At 34.2% G+C, this 16,139-nt stretch overlaps 1 protein-coding gene across 1 annotated transcript; it reads right to left on the bottom strand.

Annotated features, from left to right (window-relative positions):
• Nucleotides 1–2,699: 2,699 nt before the first annotated feature.
• LOC129746336 (uncharacterized) lies at nt 2,700–15,745 on the bottom strand. Its single transcript, XM_055739945.1, has 2 exons — nt 15,266–15,745; nt 2,700–3,565 (listed from the first exon to the last, which is right to left on the bottom strand). The coding sequence occupies exons 1-2, from the start codon at nt 15,536–15,538 to the stop codon at nt 3,380–3,382; spliced, it is 459 nt and encodes a 152-aa protein (XP_055595920.1). The 5' UTR covers nt 15,539–15,745; the 3' UTR covers nt 2,700–3,379.
• Between the last annotated feature and the right edge of the window lie 394 nt (nt 15,746–16,139).

Below are 16,139 nucleotides of genomic sequence, written 5' to 3'. Positions count from 1 at the left end.
TTATTCTTCTTGTATTTTTTCACGTTTTTGATTATTTTAACATAAAAATATTAAAATGATCAAAAACATAAAATGGCTGGGCCTGAACAGAGAACGCAGAGATATCTGGGACACAGGAACAGAAGAAACGTGTACCACTAGTACTATACGTTTCAAATGGGCAATATCGTTGGAAGCATGCTAAGAAAAATGCTCCTCGACGGAAAAACCATACACTCAGAAATGAAAAAAATATGAAAATTATTATATTTCAATAACTCCGATATTTCTCTGACATTAATATCCAGAAATATAAAAAAATAACTATTTCAGATATTTAAATTTATGCATCCGAATAATTTCTTGGCGTGTAATGATCCAATGCATAAAATTTAATAACCGAGAAATTATATATTATTTTGTTCAAACAAACGCTTTGTGCGTTTGAGTCCCAACTAAACGGGTATGAGCACATGCTAGATTCTTCAGTTGCTAAATGCCTTTCAACTTGACTGCATGCAGATTCCATTCTCTTTAAATATTTATCTGAATCGTATTTAAAAAGGATGGACTCAATTGCAGCATGTAATATTACCAGCGAAATGCACATGTTTTTATGCTATGGTCAATTATGCACATTGACCATAGAACATGGACGAAAATCAAACGATTTTCGTTTGGTTTTTCTGTTTATTTCTGCTTTAAGCGTTTGCCTTTACGTTACGGCTCAAACTTTCATTTCTGACCACCAGATGTCGTTCCATAATATTTCTCAATGCATAAATTTTAATCGCAGAAATATTTCCCAGTGAGAAATATCCCAGTAATTACACCATGAGAAATATCCGTGTGCGTAAAGAGGGAGATATGTGAAAATACCTAAAATATAACTGTTTGATATTTTATTTATTTCTGAGTGTACATTATGTATGTTGAGGTAGAGTAACTCCATCAATAGGACAAATTCAGTGGCTGGAAATGATTTATTTTTTACACAGAAATCACAAAACCTAAGAACCTGAGAATTTTTGTATTTGACAAAAATGATTTTAAAATTTTATGATTTATTATTTTTGCTCAACTGCTTCGGATTTCAATGTACAATCATTTCTGGTCATCGACCAGACCGATCTGATACAGCAAAAATAAAATCCAGGTGTAGAGAACTTATGCTGTATTCAGATAGATAAAGAAAGGAACATTTATATAGCAGATCCTATTTGGCAAACGGGATTAGTAGCAATTAAAATTAATAAATTATGGTGCGGAAGTATAAAATTTTTTTATAAAGAAAAGATCTTACCAGAGTTAATTAAAAGGTACTAGGTTCCATGGCTGCTATCTTCCAATTCTTTTTCCACCTCCCCCCTTTTTTCAATAACTTTCATTAACAACATGCAATTTGGACACATTTCTCAAGGAATATTTAAAGAAGGTAGTGCCAAGGTGGCTTTGCTTTAGTATTGGTACAGACAGTGTCGTCACAAACACGAAAAATCTGTTAATTTACTAGGAAGTTTGCCTTTTTCCTTGATAATTTGAAGAATTTGCTGGAAATTTTACACTTTTAAAACATGTTATTCTAGAAGGATCTTTGCTCTTCAAGATCGCTAGAAAAAAATTGGATATTCGAGTAATTTTTATATAAAATAGACCATCAAATTTAGAAAAAAATGTGGATTTTTCCTACTCAAATTTGCAAATTTTCAAAATGAGTTCAAAGTCTTCCATGAAAATGTTCAAGTCAGTGCGGTTTAGGATTCTTATTACAATAAAGTAATCAGAACACAAGCTTTGATACAAAACCACAATAATTTATTGGCATTTTAGTAAACCGAATTAACAATCATTGATTGTTGCTAATTGTTCTACACAGGAATAGTATTTACTACAACCGGTTGATTAAAAATCTTGACAATCAGTTGAACACTCAATAACTATCAGCTAACCCTGTTAAAGTTGAATTTTTCCTCATTTTTGCACGTTTTAGCTTCAAGATGACATTGCATTCATTAATAAAATAAGATAAAAACATAATGCAATCTCCAAAGGACAAAAAAAATCTCATAACGTAGTGAAATAGAGGCCTTACAACACTATCAAAATGAATGTGGAATTCATTTTTGTTGTAAAACGTGTTTTTTTTTTGTGATTTCTGCCGTTCGCATATAAATTTTCGATATACATTCGTTTTTGTGACGTCACAAAAAATCCAATATGGCGACACTATCTTATTTAAATATTCCTTGCACATTTCTATCGATATCTTCACTTGAAAGCGACAGAAAAAAGTGAAGAAAAAACACATCATTTTTTTCAAAAAGACATTACCAGTATTCAAATCATATGTTTGGGTATCAAAAAATGTCGGATTGTTAATTTTTTAATGAATTATTCTGTAAAGAAGGTTAAAATAAACACATCTTTCATCCAAAAGTTTAATTTTCAAAACTAAAAAAAATATTTTTAATTTTTCTTATGTGATTAGAGTCATCTAAATTATTAACAAGTTTGAAAATTTTTGGTTGCGAGTGACAAAAAATTTTTGGTCGGGGATGTCTTAAATGAGACCGAAGGTCCAAATTCCTTCCTTCATGAAATGAGAAAAGAACATTCCAAAGGCCTACAACACAGACACACTACTTTTAACAAAGCTTTTTCAAATCTAACTATAAATTGGAAAAGGGAGGGTTGTCATCTTCAGAAAAAGTTATTCAATGTAATATAGTATTAAATTTATAATATAAATAAACTTAAAAGTAGGTGGCATATAAAAAGACAAAAAAAACCATGTGATAGTATTCTATGGGTACCGATTTTGCGACGCATTTGAAAAATACTGTTGCACTAAAACCAAACCATGGTCCACAAATGTAATGCTATGAAAACTGCACTGAAAAGATGTTTCGAATCTTAAAAGTTTAGGTAGTTCATTTCAATGATATAATAAAATCAATCAATCGATTGTAACCCGTTACTACATTTTGTAACACCAAGTTCAGATTCAGCCAAAGTTCTTTCATGGCTTCATGTCACGTTGTTCAAAGGTTCATCATCAGATTACAACTGCAGTCTAGGTTAAGATTTATGTTTGTCGTCTGTCTCGTCTGAATGAGATGCAAGAAAACGGAGATAAAATATTTTTCGTTTGCAAAGGCGGAACGTCTTATTTTCTGCTTTGTAATGACAAACAGTTCCAGTAGATGCATACGGCTTACGCTAGTGAAAAAAAAGAATTACCTTCCTACTTTCGATTGTTATGTTACGTTACAGAGCTTGCATGAATATTTTTTGATTGAGGATTCTTAGTCAAAGCGATATTTTCATCAGTCTCGGATTATTAATGCACTAATCGAGTTGTACTAGTCGATCAGTGTCTGGTTGTATCTTGTACTGGAATCTAGTCCGGAAGAATGGAAGCACTGAGCTTTCCAACGCATCTATAGAGGCGTTCATGCGGCGGAAGCTCTCCGATCTCGTACATAGTCAACGATGCAATGGCTGCTTTCGAGTGACCTGTCCCGATGAAAGCGATTGTGGCATCACGGCCTGCCTGCTCAAGTAGCACGTCATAACCGCCGGGATGCTGCAAAGAAATGAAAAAAAAAAGATGACTTAGTGCTTATCTTCTAAATTTGATAGCAGTATAAAAATACAAATAATTGGCGCGTGGACAAATTTCATTGATGAGTTTGCCGAAGCTACCGGCTCTTATCTTGGTAGTTTCCTATTCAAATTTGATTACCGAACGATTGAAGATGGTCCACATTATTTTAGCCGTTCAGTTGATCGTGCTTTACATTTTACAACTACTGGATTGCGGAGTTTGTGGTTTTTCAAATATGTTCAGGCATCAATTTATTAGTCTTTATTCGACTTGATTTTTTTTAAGATCGAGCACAATAAAATATAGGTATTGAGATTTTTATTATGTTCTTGTAATGATGATCACGGGAAACATTTCTGCTACATGGCACTAGAGTAAACCAATTTACTTAGAAAAATAGCATTTTCAGATATTTTCATTAACATGTTGAATGTTAAACCAAGAAAGAAAACTTTTTTTCATTTAAGCAGTTAAAATCCTTATAACTTATTAAAGAAGGAATTCTATAAGGCTCGACTTTCAACCTCACATGCAAATAAAAATATTTCAAAACGCTACTTTTTTTTATTAAAAAGAAAAATCGATACAAACTTTAGCGTCACCTAGTGTTAATCTTTCACACAGCAGCCATAAGTCTGCTCCAATGCGATGTTAATTTAAAAGATTTGCTCACAAGTGTTATTTTTATATTCTCCATGAACTTGCTGTTAAGTTCACTATCAATGAACAACGCAAATTGTCACAACAGCAACAACAAACTCGTGTATCACCTCATCTTGCCAGATACATCTGGTAATCCCTTTCTGGAAAACTTGTTGATAACAATTCACAACCTTTTGCGCTGCAGCTAAAACAAACTCTCGCTTTTATAAATTGCCGACTGAGAAAATTATTATTGTACATTAGGGTGGTAGCCAAAAGGGTCATGTCGGTGGTAGCCAAAAGGGTCAGCAATTTATAAGTTCACTTAAACTCTAGCTCAGATGTCTGAAAATTTGCGACAGAAAAAGAAGCAGTCTATTTTTGAGTCTATATTTTTAATGACCAAATTTTCAAGGTAACCCATTGCTATCTGAAGAACTGAGTCAGCAAATAAACTTTATTTTAAGCTGTACAGAATATTGTGTAGATTTCGAACTATAAATTGAATAGAAATCGCAGTTTTAGGTTCATGAAATATTGTACCTTGCGTAACTTTTGATCCCATCGGTTGAACTTTTCAAAAACTTCAGACATACTTACTTTATATTTTAACAATCACTCTGCACAATTTCAATAAAAAATGAGGCCGGATTAAGGGGGGAGGGATTAGAAGCAATTGCACCCCCCCCCCCCCTCTCACCCGAAGGAAAAAAAGTTTTAACATCACTTTAATCACGCTACTACAAATCCATGAAAAGAAATCGAAACTAGAAATTCGGAATGAAAACATGAAATATAACAACTAAAAGGGCCACCATGATATCATATCTAGAATAGTTTTTCTCTTATAAAACTTAAAGGGCCCCCCTAGAGCAAGAACGGAATGAGTTCTCTCTCATTTTGCGAGCTCAGAATGTCAAAATCTTAGATTTGAATTTTCAAAATTTTCAACCCAAAATCTGGACAAAAATAATGTAATACGAATTCCAAAAAAATCTTAAAAAAATAGGAAAATATGAGGCAAAACACCTGAAATTTTCATTTTTTTAATCAAAACATATCTGGTAAAATAAAAAAAAACATCTCTTCATTTTCATCACATACAAACGTCTTGCACAGTAATAATGTTTGTTATTACGTTAATTTCTCAAGTTTTCTTAAAATAGCAGCTAATTTCACCAAACTGGCTCACAGTGCTAAGATATGTTACGGATAGAATAGCAGCGGCTAGACCAGCCAAGGCAAGGTACTCTAAGAGTACGGAACCTCAGGGCCGGCTGGCTACTGGGTAACCAAGGACTTTTCGGGTAAAATACAACAAATCGGGAATTTCATGTTACTTTGCGTTTTTTATTAACGTTTTCTTGTGGCGTGTTGTCTGTGTGCATAAACAATGTTCTGTGTCTTGTGTGGCGTGTAAACTCTCACTAACCGTGGGTTTGCTGCTGCTGTTGCTGTTCTTTCGCGACGTCGCAGTTCCGGAAATCCAGTTCCGGAAGCAGGAGGGCCGTCAATGTAATGGCGTATTGACGGGGTGCCGAAACCGTCGGCGCCAGCGGGCGTTGCTGGACTCGGTCGTTGCAGGCGTCTTCCTTCGTTGGCGTTTGATCGGCCTGCCCACGAGAGTGCCCCGTATCCGGACAGGCCGAGAAGGGAAGTCCTCCTTAGAATTTAGAGTTCCGCAGAACCCGAGGACGATGATGCTGGTCTTTTACGTTTAGGCGCGAGACCACTAAGGGTCTGCGGGCCGATCCGTGTAGCAGTAGAACACTTATCTCTCGGGTGAAATCCTTGGATGTTCACGAACACTGTAAGGGAACCGACTTAACTCACGGACGCCTGATTTAGAAGAGACTCGAAAAACGGAAGCAAGCTTCCTTTTCGGCTTTTTCATTTCATTTTCCAAATATTCCTCCTTTCCTCCTCTGTTAGTTGACAGCAGCCAGCAGTAAAATGTAGCCTACTGTGGTGCTATCTTGGTGTCAGACTCAACAAGGAACATGAATTTTCTAGAGCTAAACATTCAAAACTACAAAAGAAGACAAAAATCAAACGATTTGTAACCAACCGGTTACAGGTAGAACAGAGAAGCTTTATGATAAACATTTCATAATTTTATCCGAGCAGTATCCGGATTAATACCGAGTGTTATTATAACTTATTATTCATTATTTATTATTATTCATTATTTTTGGAATTTTCGTTGGTCTATAAGTTCTAAACCCTTTTCCCTTCCTATTTTCGAAAAAAAAATCTGTAGAAAAACCTGTAATTGTTTCAATTGGACTAGTGATTCTCTTAACATGAATATTTCTATTTTTTTAAACTTATTTTTCTCCAGATTCAATTCATTGAGATTTTCAAGTCTTGTGTTTTTTCTTCAGTTACTGAAGTTCATTTTCATAGATTTTCTGAATTTTAAGAACTCAGGATCTTTGTTCAAGGTACCGTAAACTGGGGGAACATTGATATCTTTTTTTTTTATTCATTTTCGAACATTTTGCAAGGGGTTGCTTTTTTGTAACACATAAAATTTTTAAAATACTTACTGAGACAAGGAGTATACAGCATGATGATTGATAGCAGAATATTCAAACGAAATTAGTGGCTATAACTAAATGTTTGTTACAAAACCAGATTTCATCTTTCGGGGTCACTTTGATCACTATGGTTTTTAGGTATCTCAACATCTTCAAAATTACTGGTTTGATGCCAATAAGCACTGAAGCATACATCAATAACAGAATTTTTTTGTTTGGACTCAATTGAATTTTTCAACGTTTTCTTTCAAAAAAAAAAAAAAACTAAACAGATGGACAATGTTGCAGCATACATTAAGGGGTAAACATTATAAACATTTATCGATATTTTTTGGCCTCAAAAACATAAGAAATTTTATCTTCATGCAATTCCCTAGGTCCTGTTCCTATGTTCTAAGAAATTTTGGTTGAGCTGACAACCAAGAAACAGTTTGTTTATATTTCCAAGCACCCAACCGATGTTTGTTTAATAATTGGTACATGCATTGCTTTATGAAATGGGTATGGCAAGAATGAACGTATGATAATTGAAACATTGGCGTTTTCGGTGATCCAATTATTGAACACTTTAAACTGTTTGTTTGTTTGTTTTGTTTATTTTATAGAGGCGTTAAATTCTGAATTCATTCGCCTCTTTAAATGGTAAAATTTATATAAAAATACCTGACGAATAAGCTGAAAAAGGTAGAAGTGGTCCGAAAATGTCAACTGAAACTCCAGCGCCCGACATCATCACATGGATAAGATCGGAGATAAGGCTTAAATGGGAAGAAGATTGGCTAGGTAACCGGCAACTTTTCTTGAGGAGAATCAAATCTACCACTTTACGCTGGAAAGATAGAAACATCCCCCTAGAACAACGTGCTCTAACTAGAATCCGAATTGGACACACCATGCTCACGCATTCAGAGTTTTTCACGAAAGGGATAACCACGTGCAACACCTGCAATCAACCACTTACAGTTGCGCATATTATTGGAGAATGCAGGTTATATGGGACAGAGCGACAGAACTGTGGAATTGATGATGACGTATCGAGGGCGTTGAACGTGCTCAACGAGGACAAGCTACTACAATTCTTGAGAAGTACTAAAATAATCCAAAAACTCTAGACATAAGTTAAAAATGTAAACTTTTCTTAAGAGGACGAATGACCAAGTTGGTTAAAATCCTCTATAAATAAAAAATATAGAATAGAATAGAATAGAAAATACAGATAATAAAGGTTGCCACTCTTCCAGAAATCATTAAAGCAGATTTTATTGGGAAACAGTCATGATATTACTACAGAGTTTTTTTTTTATCCAATTTTTCTCTTTATCAAAAAAGGGCTGTTTTCTTCATTCAGTCAAAAAATCATGTCAAAAATTGAACAAATATTAAAGTTTCGCAGATTGTGACTCGTAAAGTTCGAAATTATTGATAAACATTCGAACAGAGGTAGAAAATGCTTCAACAGTGGCACAACGATTTTTGCATAATTTTTCTACCGTATATGATTGTTTTAATTGGTTTATGTTTCACTAGTCTTTAATGTCTGGTACCTGTTCAATAACTAGTGCTTCTACACTATTTTAAAACTTTAAAATTAGATTTTAAGTTATATAAAAAATCTACAAACCAAATTAAGCTTGTTTGAAACTCAATTTATAGGCTTTCAAACGTGGAAAACAATTTTCAGATATTTTCAGATATTTGATCAATGTTACCCCGGTGATCAAAGTTACCCCAGTTTACGGTAATTAGCTCATTTGAATTTCTTATCTCACAGAACAAAAAATCTGAGCTTTACATTTCATGTAAAATTTTATTTCATGTAAAATTCGGTTAAATGTGTTAAATAACTTGCTATATTTTAACGCAGCCCTTAAAAAAAAGTCATGCTTTTCCTCACTCCAGTATATTCGCTATAATTTGATATGATTTTTACATGAAACGATGTGTGCAGAATCGTTTCTCAAACAAACACCAAACGACCGACCGGTAAGCAGCAGGTTTGACTTGATGCTCCAAGAAAAGAGTGTTTCAAATCTGGAGCTTGTTGATTTCTAGAAAAATAAAACATTATGAATGACTTTGTTATCATTGACATACTTGATTATAAGGTTGGTGATTAAAAGTTGATAAAATAATGATCCAAAAATTAAAAAGGAATAATAAGCCAGAACGGGTTCATTGTTATGGTCATGTAAATTTACACAAGCATTTTTCTTCCCGGGATTTACATAAGTCATATAAATTTAGTTGAAAAAACTTGTTCCAATTATTTGCATGTTATACATGACTTTTTTCAATGATAACTGTTTAGTTTTAGTGATAACAAATTAGTTTTCCTGTTTATAGATTTTTTTAATAACTCAAAAATATTGACGCGTATCCAAAATGATTGGTTTTAGGTGAGTCTTGATTTAAAACAATACTATGCGCCAAAGATTTGAATAAACTCATAACGCTTTTAATATAGAATCAAACATCAGCATTTGCAAATGTTTACTAAAAATTTGATAAAAACGGAAGTATAAGTTATAGCTTACTTAGCTTAGTTGACTACTCATATCCACCTTAAATCATTGAACTTGAAGTGCTTAGATATGACCATTCATTTAAAGCTTCAGATAACATATTTGTTTAGACTTTGTTCAACTTACGCACTTCAAATTCCATAATCGCTGGCGTGGCTAAGCAGAACAAGTTCTACCTCGCCAATGGTTGCTACTCCGTGATTGATCGAGGCCATCAGCTTTGTGCAAGGGCCAAAAGAATGATGCTTGGGACTAGCAGTTCATTCACAATGCACAAAACTCATGCTCTCCCTTTGAAAATGATCAATAACGGCGCCGGCCACGTCCTAGTAGTCAATGGGGGAAACAGGAAGGAATGTTAGTATGATACTTTTTAGGTTCAATCGACAACCTCTTATCTCTATATAATCCAAAAACTAGTTTCGAAAAATTCAGAAACAAAGGTAAATCAATATCGCCTACTATAGAAACCGTCTATACGTCTGCGAATCTATATTCAAATATCAAAGGAAAGGGTTATGTTAGTTGGGGAAAGGTTATAGATCAGGATCCATTTTGGTGAATGGTGCGATCGGTTTTTGCTACACCTCCTATGCTCCTAGATTTTTCTTAAGGAAACTCCTATTTCTATCTTTGAGGCAGTGATAAAAAGTTTAATAGTGAAGTGAAAGGTGTGTTTATATTTTCTTTAAACTAACTTGTTTCCCTAATTCTTGTTCCTGATAGACTAATGTGTTTTCAAAAACGACCCTTTAAAGTAAAGATACTTCTATCAAACTTCGAAGAATATTTATAAGCACAAATTTAAAATATCATAATCTTGGTAATGGATGATGTTAATCTCCTTTCTGGAATTTTTAATTTTTAAGTTATGTAATTTGTGTAACTAAATAGGATCGTTTTTGCAAACCCATCAGTGCAATTCAACTCTTTGCCTCATATTGTTTTCATGATTTCACGGATACAACAAATCATTTAAAAAAGAATAATTTTAAAACTTGAAAAGAGTACATTAGGTGCGATTTTCTACGTTGGCTTTTTGAAAATGTCATGTTTCGTGAGTTTAAAATAACTAAGAATTTTGATATTCTCAAAATATGTATAAGAAAACATTAATTTCATTAAATCATTTGGTTCCAGAAAATCTTTAGATCGAAGTTTTGCTACAGAAAGCCCGAACACTATCAAAACAGTTTGGCGAACAAAGGAACAAATTTTTATCGAAGCTGAATCAAATAAGAAAATTAGGTGAATGTCAAGTTGATATTAATATGTACCTATTTCTTATTCGGTAAATTATCAGGTTGAGAAAAAAAGGATAAACTTTATCGAAAAACTGAAAACAAGGGTTTTTGGAAACGGCTTTGAAAAAAAAAAAATTGCGCAGTATTTTGATTTTTGTTTTTCATTTTAAAAAATAATCTAGCTATTCTAGCTGTTTTTCAAAAAAAAATATTATACATGAAAAAAAAAATATATTTTAAGAGATTTATGAATTAGTGGGTTTTTATTGAATCTTACTTTTTAAAAAACCTTTATCTTACCGTTTGCGATCAGTTATTATTTTAAATTGAAAGGCTAGTGTACAACCTTTCTCATTGTTAAAAAGAAAACTGGTGGTAATAAGTGACCGGCTAGATCGCGAATGAAAAACTATTGGAAAAACGACTGTAATCGAAGCAAATAATAACCAAAAATTAGTGTTGATCAGTCATGAATTATATTGATTGGGGATCTTATTAGTGAGAAATATTTTCATAAAAGTACCTATTCGTTGATATATTTAAAAAAATACTCTATCGAAGTAACAATAATTTATAGTATATGTGTTATTTTCATCTATTTTCAACAGCACAAAATAAAAACATGAAACAATGAATTGAAATTTTAATTTTGAATCAGCCCCAGTTATTTAGATGTGTTCTTGTGTATTTACAATCTTTTTGTTCAATTATCGTTTAAATTAAGAGGGAAGTTTTGAAACGGAATAAAAATAATCTTCATTTATTTGTACAATGAACTTCTGTACTCCCCGAATGTCAGTATTTTAAGCTTGGCTAAAAGCTTGATTAGCACCATCTTCATTCTTTTTATCCTATGGAAATTTTATCCCTTAATTTACGATGCGTATTGAACACATTCAATTATGAAACCAAGTCACAAAACTATAAAAAAAATCATCAATACACCTTCACTCGCAGGAACTTCCACCTTCAATTCCATCACACCACTATACACAACCTCTCAACTCACCCCTCGTCATCAAAACTATCACCTTCATAAAATTTTGGAATATTTTTATTTAAAAATATATTTGGAATGTTTTGTAATACATTGAGATTAATATCGTTTTAAGTTTCTTCCTGTTTCTGATAAAATCCCATTGGAAACTTTTATTACAGTAGCGGCTTTTGCGTGCAACATTAGAAGCTTTTAATTGCAACAAAACTTGTATGAAAGATTTCATAGCACATTAGTATTGCTGAAATATTTCACATAATGCAGTTTGAAATGTTAACATGAAATTATAATACTTAATTTAGTGGGAAGAATGTTAAATTCCCGAATTCAAATACTTAATTTTGTGCAAATAATCATCTTCGGAAAGCAATTAAATAAATAAAATAAAACCACTTATCTTCCAATTATAGCTGATACTCCTTGAATGTTTTAATCTCCGTCCTCTAGCTAGAAAATTCACTCAGGTTGGCCGGAGGGCATAGTCCGGGCCCCCGGAATCAGCCAGTTTTTCAATTATTTCACCAAATAACATAAATTTAACTTTTTGTATTGTATAACTTCACTTTCTATCGTTGGAAAACTTAAAAACACTCAACGTCAACCGAGATTCAACAGTTTAAAACTTGTTTTCGGATAAATTTTCTGAAAAAAAAAAAAAAAAAAAAAAAAAAAAAATAAAAAAAAAAAAAAATCAAAAAAAAAAAAAAAAACGGAAGTATAAGTTATATTAACAAAACTCAAAAAGCTTTGTGTTGTAGGTAGATACACAGAATGGTTAGAATAACTGCATTTATTCTAGATCGTAAAATCAATCGACTGGTTGAGTAATGAATAAATTGACTTTCGGCAAGATTTTTTTTTCATTTTCTTGACTACGATATATCTTGTTCAGAATTAAAAGGGTTAAGAATCTTTTCAAGGATCATATGGAAAATAAACCGATAAAACAGAATTACAACAAATTAACTGGCCTCAAAAATATTCAGCGATCTATTATAATAAGCGGAACTATCTATTTCGCTAGCTCAAAAAAACTAAACGCCGACTTTAATATGTGTTGTGAGCCTACTTGGTTGAATAATTCAACTGAGTCGAACTAATCGAAAGATTCCCTTTCATTCAACCACCGCAAATGAAAATTTTAGATACCGGTATTTCGATAGCAACTTACTATCATCTTCAGTGAGCGTTTTCGATTGATAATGGGTGATACGGTCGAATTTTGGTCAATATCAACTTGACGTATTTCTTTCAATTTTGCATTTAAAAAACCTGAACACCCCTCATTTTGAAGGTGTGTGTGTAGAATATTGCTCCTATTTTGATTTTGGAATTCACTCTTCAGTTGTCAAAATGCCGTCCAAGGAAGAAGAGCAGCGTATCAAAATTTTGCTCGCGCATCGCGAAAATTCGAGCTACTCGCACGCAAAGCTATCGCTAATCGCTAAAAGTTGCCAAATCAACCGTTACAAATGTAATTAAAGCGTTTGTCGACAGCCAGGAAGTCTGGATCGGGCGGAAATCTAAAACGGGAAGCCGCTGAGACGACAAAGAGAGTTGTCGGCAGTTTCAAGCGAAACCCTAACATCTCTCTCCGAGATGCCGCAAATAAGCTGGGTGTATCGTCTTCAACCGTGCAACGAGCCAAAAAACGAGCCGGACTATCGACATACAAGAAGATAGTGACTCCAAATCGCGATGATAAGCAAAAACAAGGGGAAAAAGGAAGGGGAAAGGTAGCAGATATTTTGAAGCACATGAAACTGTCAAAGTTCGCGAAGAAATATCTGGTTTGGCAAGCCATCTGTACCTGTGGCTTGGAAAGCAGCATTTTCATAGCTTCTGGGACTGTCAACCAAGAAATTTACGTGAAAGAGTGTTTGAATAAACGTCTGCTGCCTTTCCTGAAGACACACGGTTGTTCCGTACTGTTTTGGCCGGATTTGGCATCTTGCCGGTAAAAAGGCCATGGAGTGGTACGCCGCCAACGACGTGCAGGTGGTTCCCAAGGACAAGAACCCTCCCAACACGCCAAGGTCAAGTGGAACCTAAAGAAGACCAAAAAAAATTGCTAAGGACGAGCAGCAGTTCAAGGCAAACTGGCTTTCTGCGGCGAAGAAGGTGGACAAGGTGGCTGTACAAAATCTTATGCCAGGGGTCAAGCGTAAGGCCCGGCAATTCGGATTTGGAAAAGCAGAAGCCTAACTGAATATTTTTCGTAAATTTTATACTAATTTAACTTGAAAAAGAAATTTAATATGTTTTTTTTAATAAACGATTTCGCCGATTTACACGCGTTTTCTCTTGACCAAATTTTGACCGTATCACCTTTTAATCATATCAATCGAAAACTTTCACTGAAGAAGATAGTAAGTTGCTATCGAAATACCGGTAGTTATCTGATCTTTTCTTTTAACGTGGTGGTATAAAGGGAATTTTTCGATTGCTTGATTCAACGCCGACAAAATTAATTTAGCGTATTCGTGCTGGGCGCTGCTTATAACTTTTTGGAAATTTCGACTACAAAACATCTCCATGTCATTAAGATCTTTAATAATCGGGTACCTATATAAATTTGTAAAATCACTTGACCATTGTGGGAAGCAGGCTGTTCAAGCTAATTTCATTGTCCGATTATTAAGCAAACTTCTTCGCAAACTCAGAGCGCCCATAATTTTGAGAATATTATTTCACACGGATGATAATCGTGAAACTTCTATAATTGCGCAAACTTTTTTCAAGATTTTCTATTAATTGAATTTATTTTCAAATGTTTTGAATTGATAAAACGTCAATCAAAAAGAAATGATTAGGTGCAGTTAGTAGATTTCATTTTATTCACAAAGAGCATTTTGCGGATTAAGCATTAAACATGAGACATGAGACATGAGACATGAGACATGAGACATGAGACATGAGACATGAGACATGAGACATGAGACATGAGACATGAGACATGAGACATGAGACATGAGAAATGAGACATGAGACATGAGACATGAGACATGAAACATGAGACATGAAACATGAGGCATGAAACATGAGGCATGAGACATGAGACATGAGGCATGAGACATGAGACATGAAACATAAAACATGAAACATGAGACATGAAACATGAATCATGAAACATGAAACATGAAACATGAAACATGAAACATGAAACATGAAACATGAAACATGAAACATGAAATATGAAACATGAAACATGAAACATGAAACATGAAACATGAAACATGAAACATGAAACATGAAACATGAAACATGAAACATGAAACATGAAACATGAAACATGAGACATGAAACATGAAACATAAAACATGAAACATGAAACATGAAACATGAAACATGAAACATGAGACATAAAACATAAAACATGAGACATAAGACATAAGACATGAGACATAAGACATGAGACATGAAGCAAAAAACCTTTAGGCATTCTTTACTTTTACAGTACTTAGCCAAGTCTGGTACTGATGTTACTTTTGATCCCGAATAGAGTGCGAGCACTGTAGTTAGTTACACATCACTTGTTGTTGAACCATAATTGTCGAATTTACTCCCACTGTGTTTGTGCACTTTCGATTATCACCAAATTATGCCTCTGTTTCCGAATCGCTTTTCTTATTCAATGAAGATAATGAATCTACCCTATCCTCCTTATGGTATTATTGACCTGCAGACGGCACTTCTACCCTAACCCTCCCCCTCTGTTCCGACCTTTCACTTACCAGCTTCAGAAAGTTCGTGATGTCGTACACCCGGTCATAAAGCACAATCCAGCAATCGTTGAACGTATCATGATAAGACACCTCGTCTAGGGTGATCTGTTTACGCAGCCGCAGACTGTTGTTGTTGCCATCACTGCTTGGGGGGGCCGTCAGAGTCGACGTCGAAAGCCGTAAAGCCGTCATGGCGAGCTGAAGAAAACTCGTGGTCGCGGATTGTTGACCGTTGACAACAGCCACCGTTGGAGTCGTTCCATTTTCCTCTGATTTCAACATTTCTGCTTGCCTGCTTGTAGCAGTTTGAGTGACCACTTTTGGAACGCAACTTCACTTTGCACTTATTGAATTGATATCAATTGCATATGAATGGAGATGATAGAACTATCACTTTTCAGCTCCAAACTAGAACAAATAATTCTGGAAACGTGTAAACAAACTGGGTTCTTGAACTTGAGCAAATTTAAAAGATGTGTTCACTTCCGATGGTGAAATAACACTAACAGATTTCCTGTGGCTTCCGAATGCTTTATAATTTATTTTCGTTATTTGATATGGACCGATCCGGCGACGTGGTCGGGGTGTTTGCTTTTCGGGGAGGACGACGACAAATGTAGTTCATGTATACGAATCCATTCATGCTCCACAGCATACGGTGGACTTCTTTCTCAGGAATGGTCGAGGCCGCATGAATTGGTGCTAGGTGTTCGTTTATTTTTTGCAACTTTCCGGACCCGTTATCAATAGTTATTTTTTTATAGTCTAAAATTTGAAGAGTTTTTAGCGTCAAAGACTGGGCACTTTCCTATTTCAAAGTAATAATATAACTCTCTATCAGAATGACCAGTGAAATCCTATCAAGCTCTAAAGATTTTTTTCA

The sequence above is a fragment of the Uranotaenia lowii genome, chromosome 2, assembly GCF_029784155.1.
Source record: "Uranotaenia lowii strain MFRU-FL chromosome 2, ASM2978415v1, whole genome shotgun sequence".
NCBI classification, from domain to species: domain Eukaryota; kingdom Metazoa; phylum Arthropoda; class Insecta; order Diptera; family Culicidae; genus Uranotaenia; species Uranotaenia lowii.
Note: the sequence above shows the minus strand (reverse complement) of the source record. Positions and strands in the feature narration are given on the sequence as shown.

What these genes read in the sequence shown, in the direction of transcription:
- LOC129746336 (XM_055739945.1), bottom strand. Translation starts at nt 15,538, where the DNA reads ATGTTGAAATCAGAGGAAAATGGAACGACTCCAACGGTGGCTGTTGTC. An exon ending in TCACGAACTTTCTGAAGCTG is followed by an intron (nt 3,566 to 15,265) that starts GTAAGTGAAAGG and finishes ATTTCTTTGCAG; the next exon opens with CATCCCGGCGGTTATGACGT.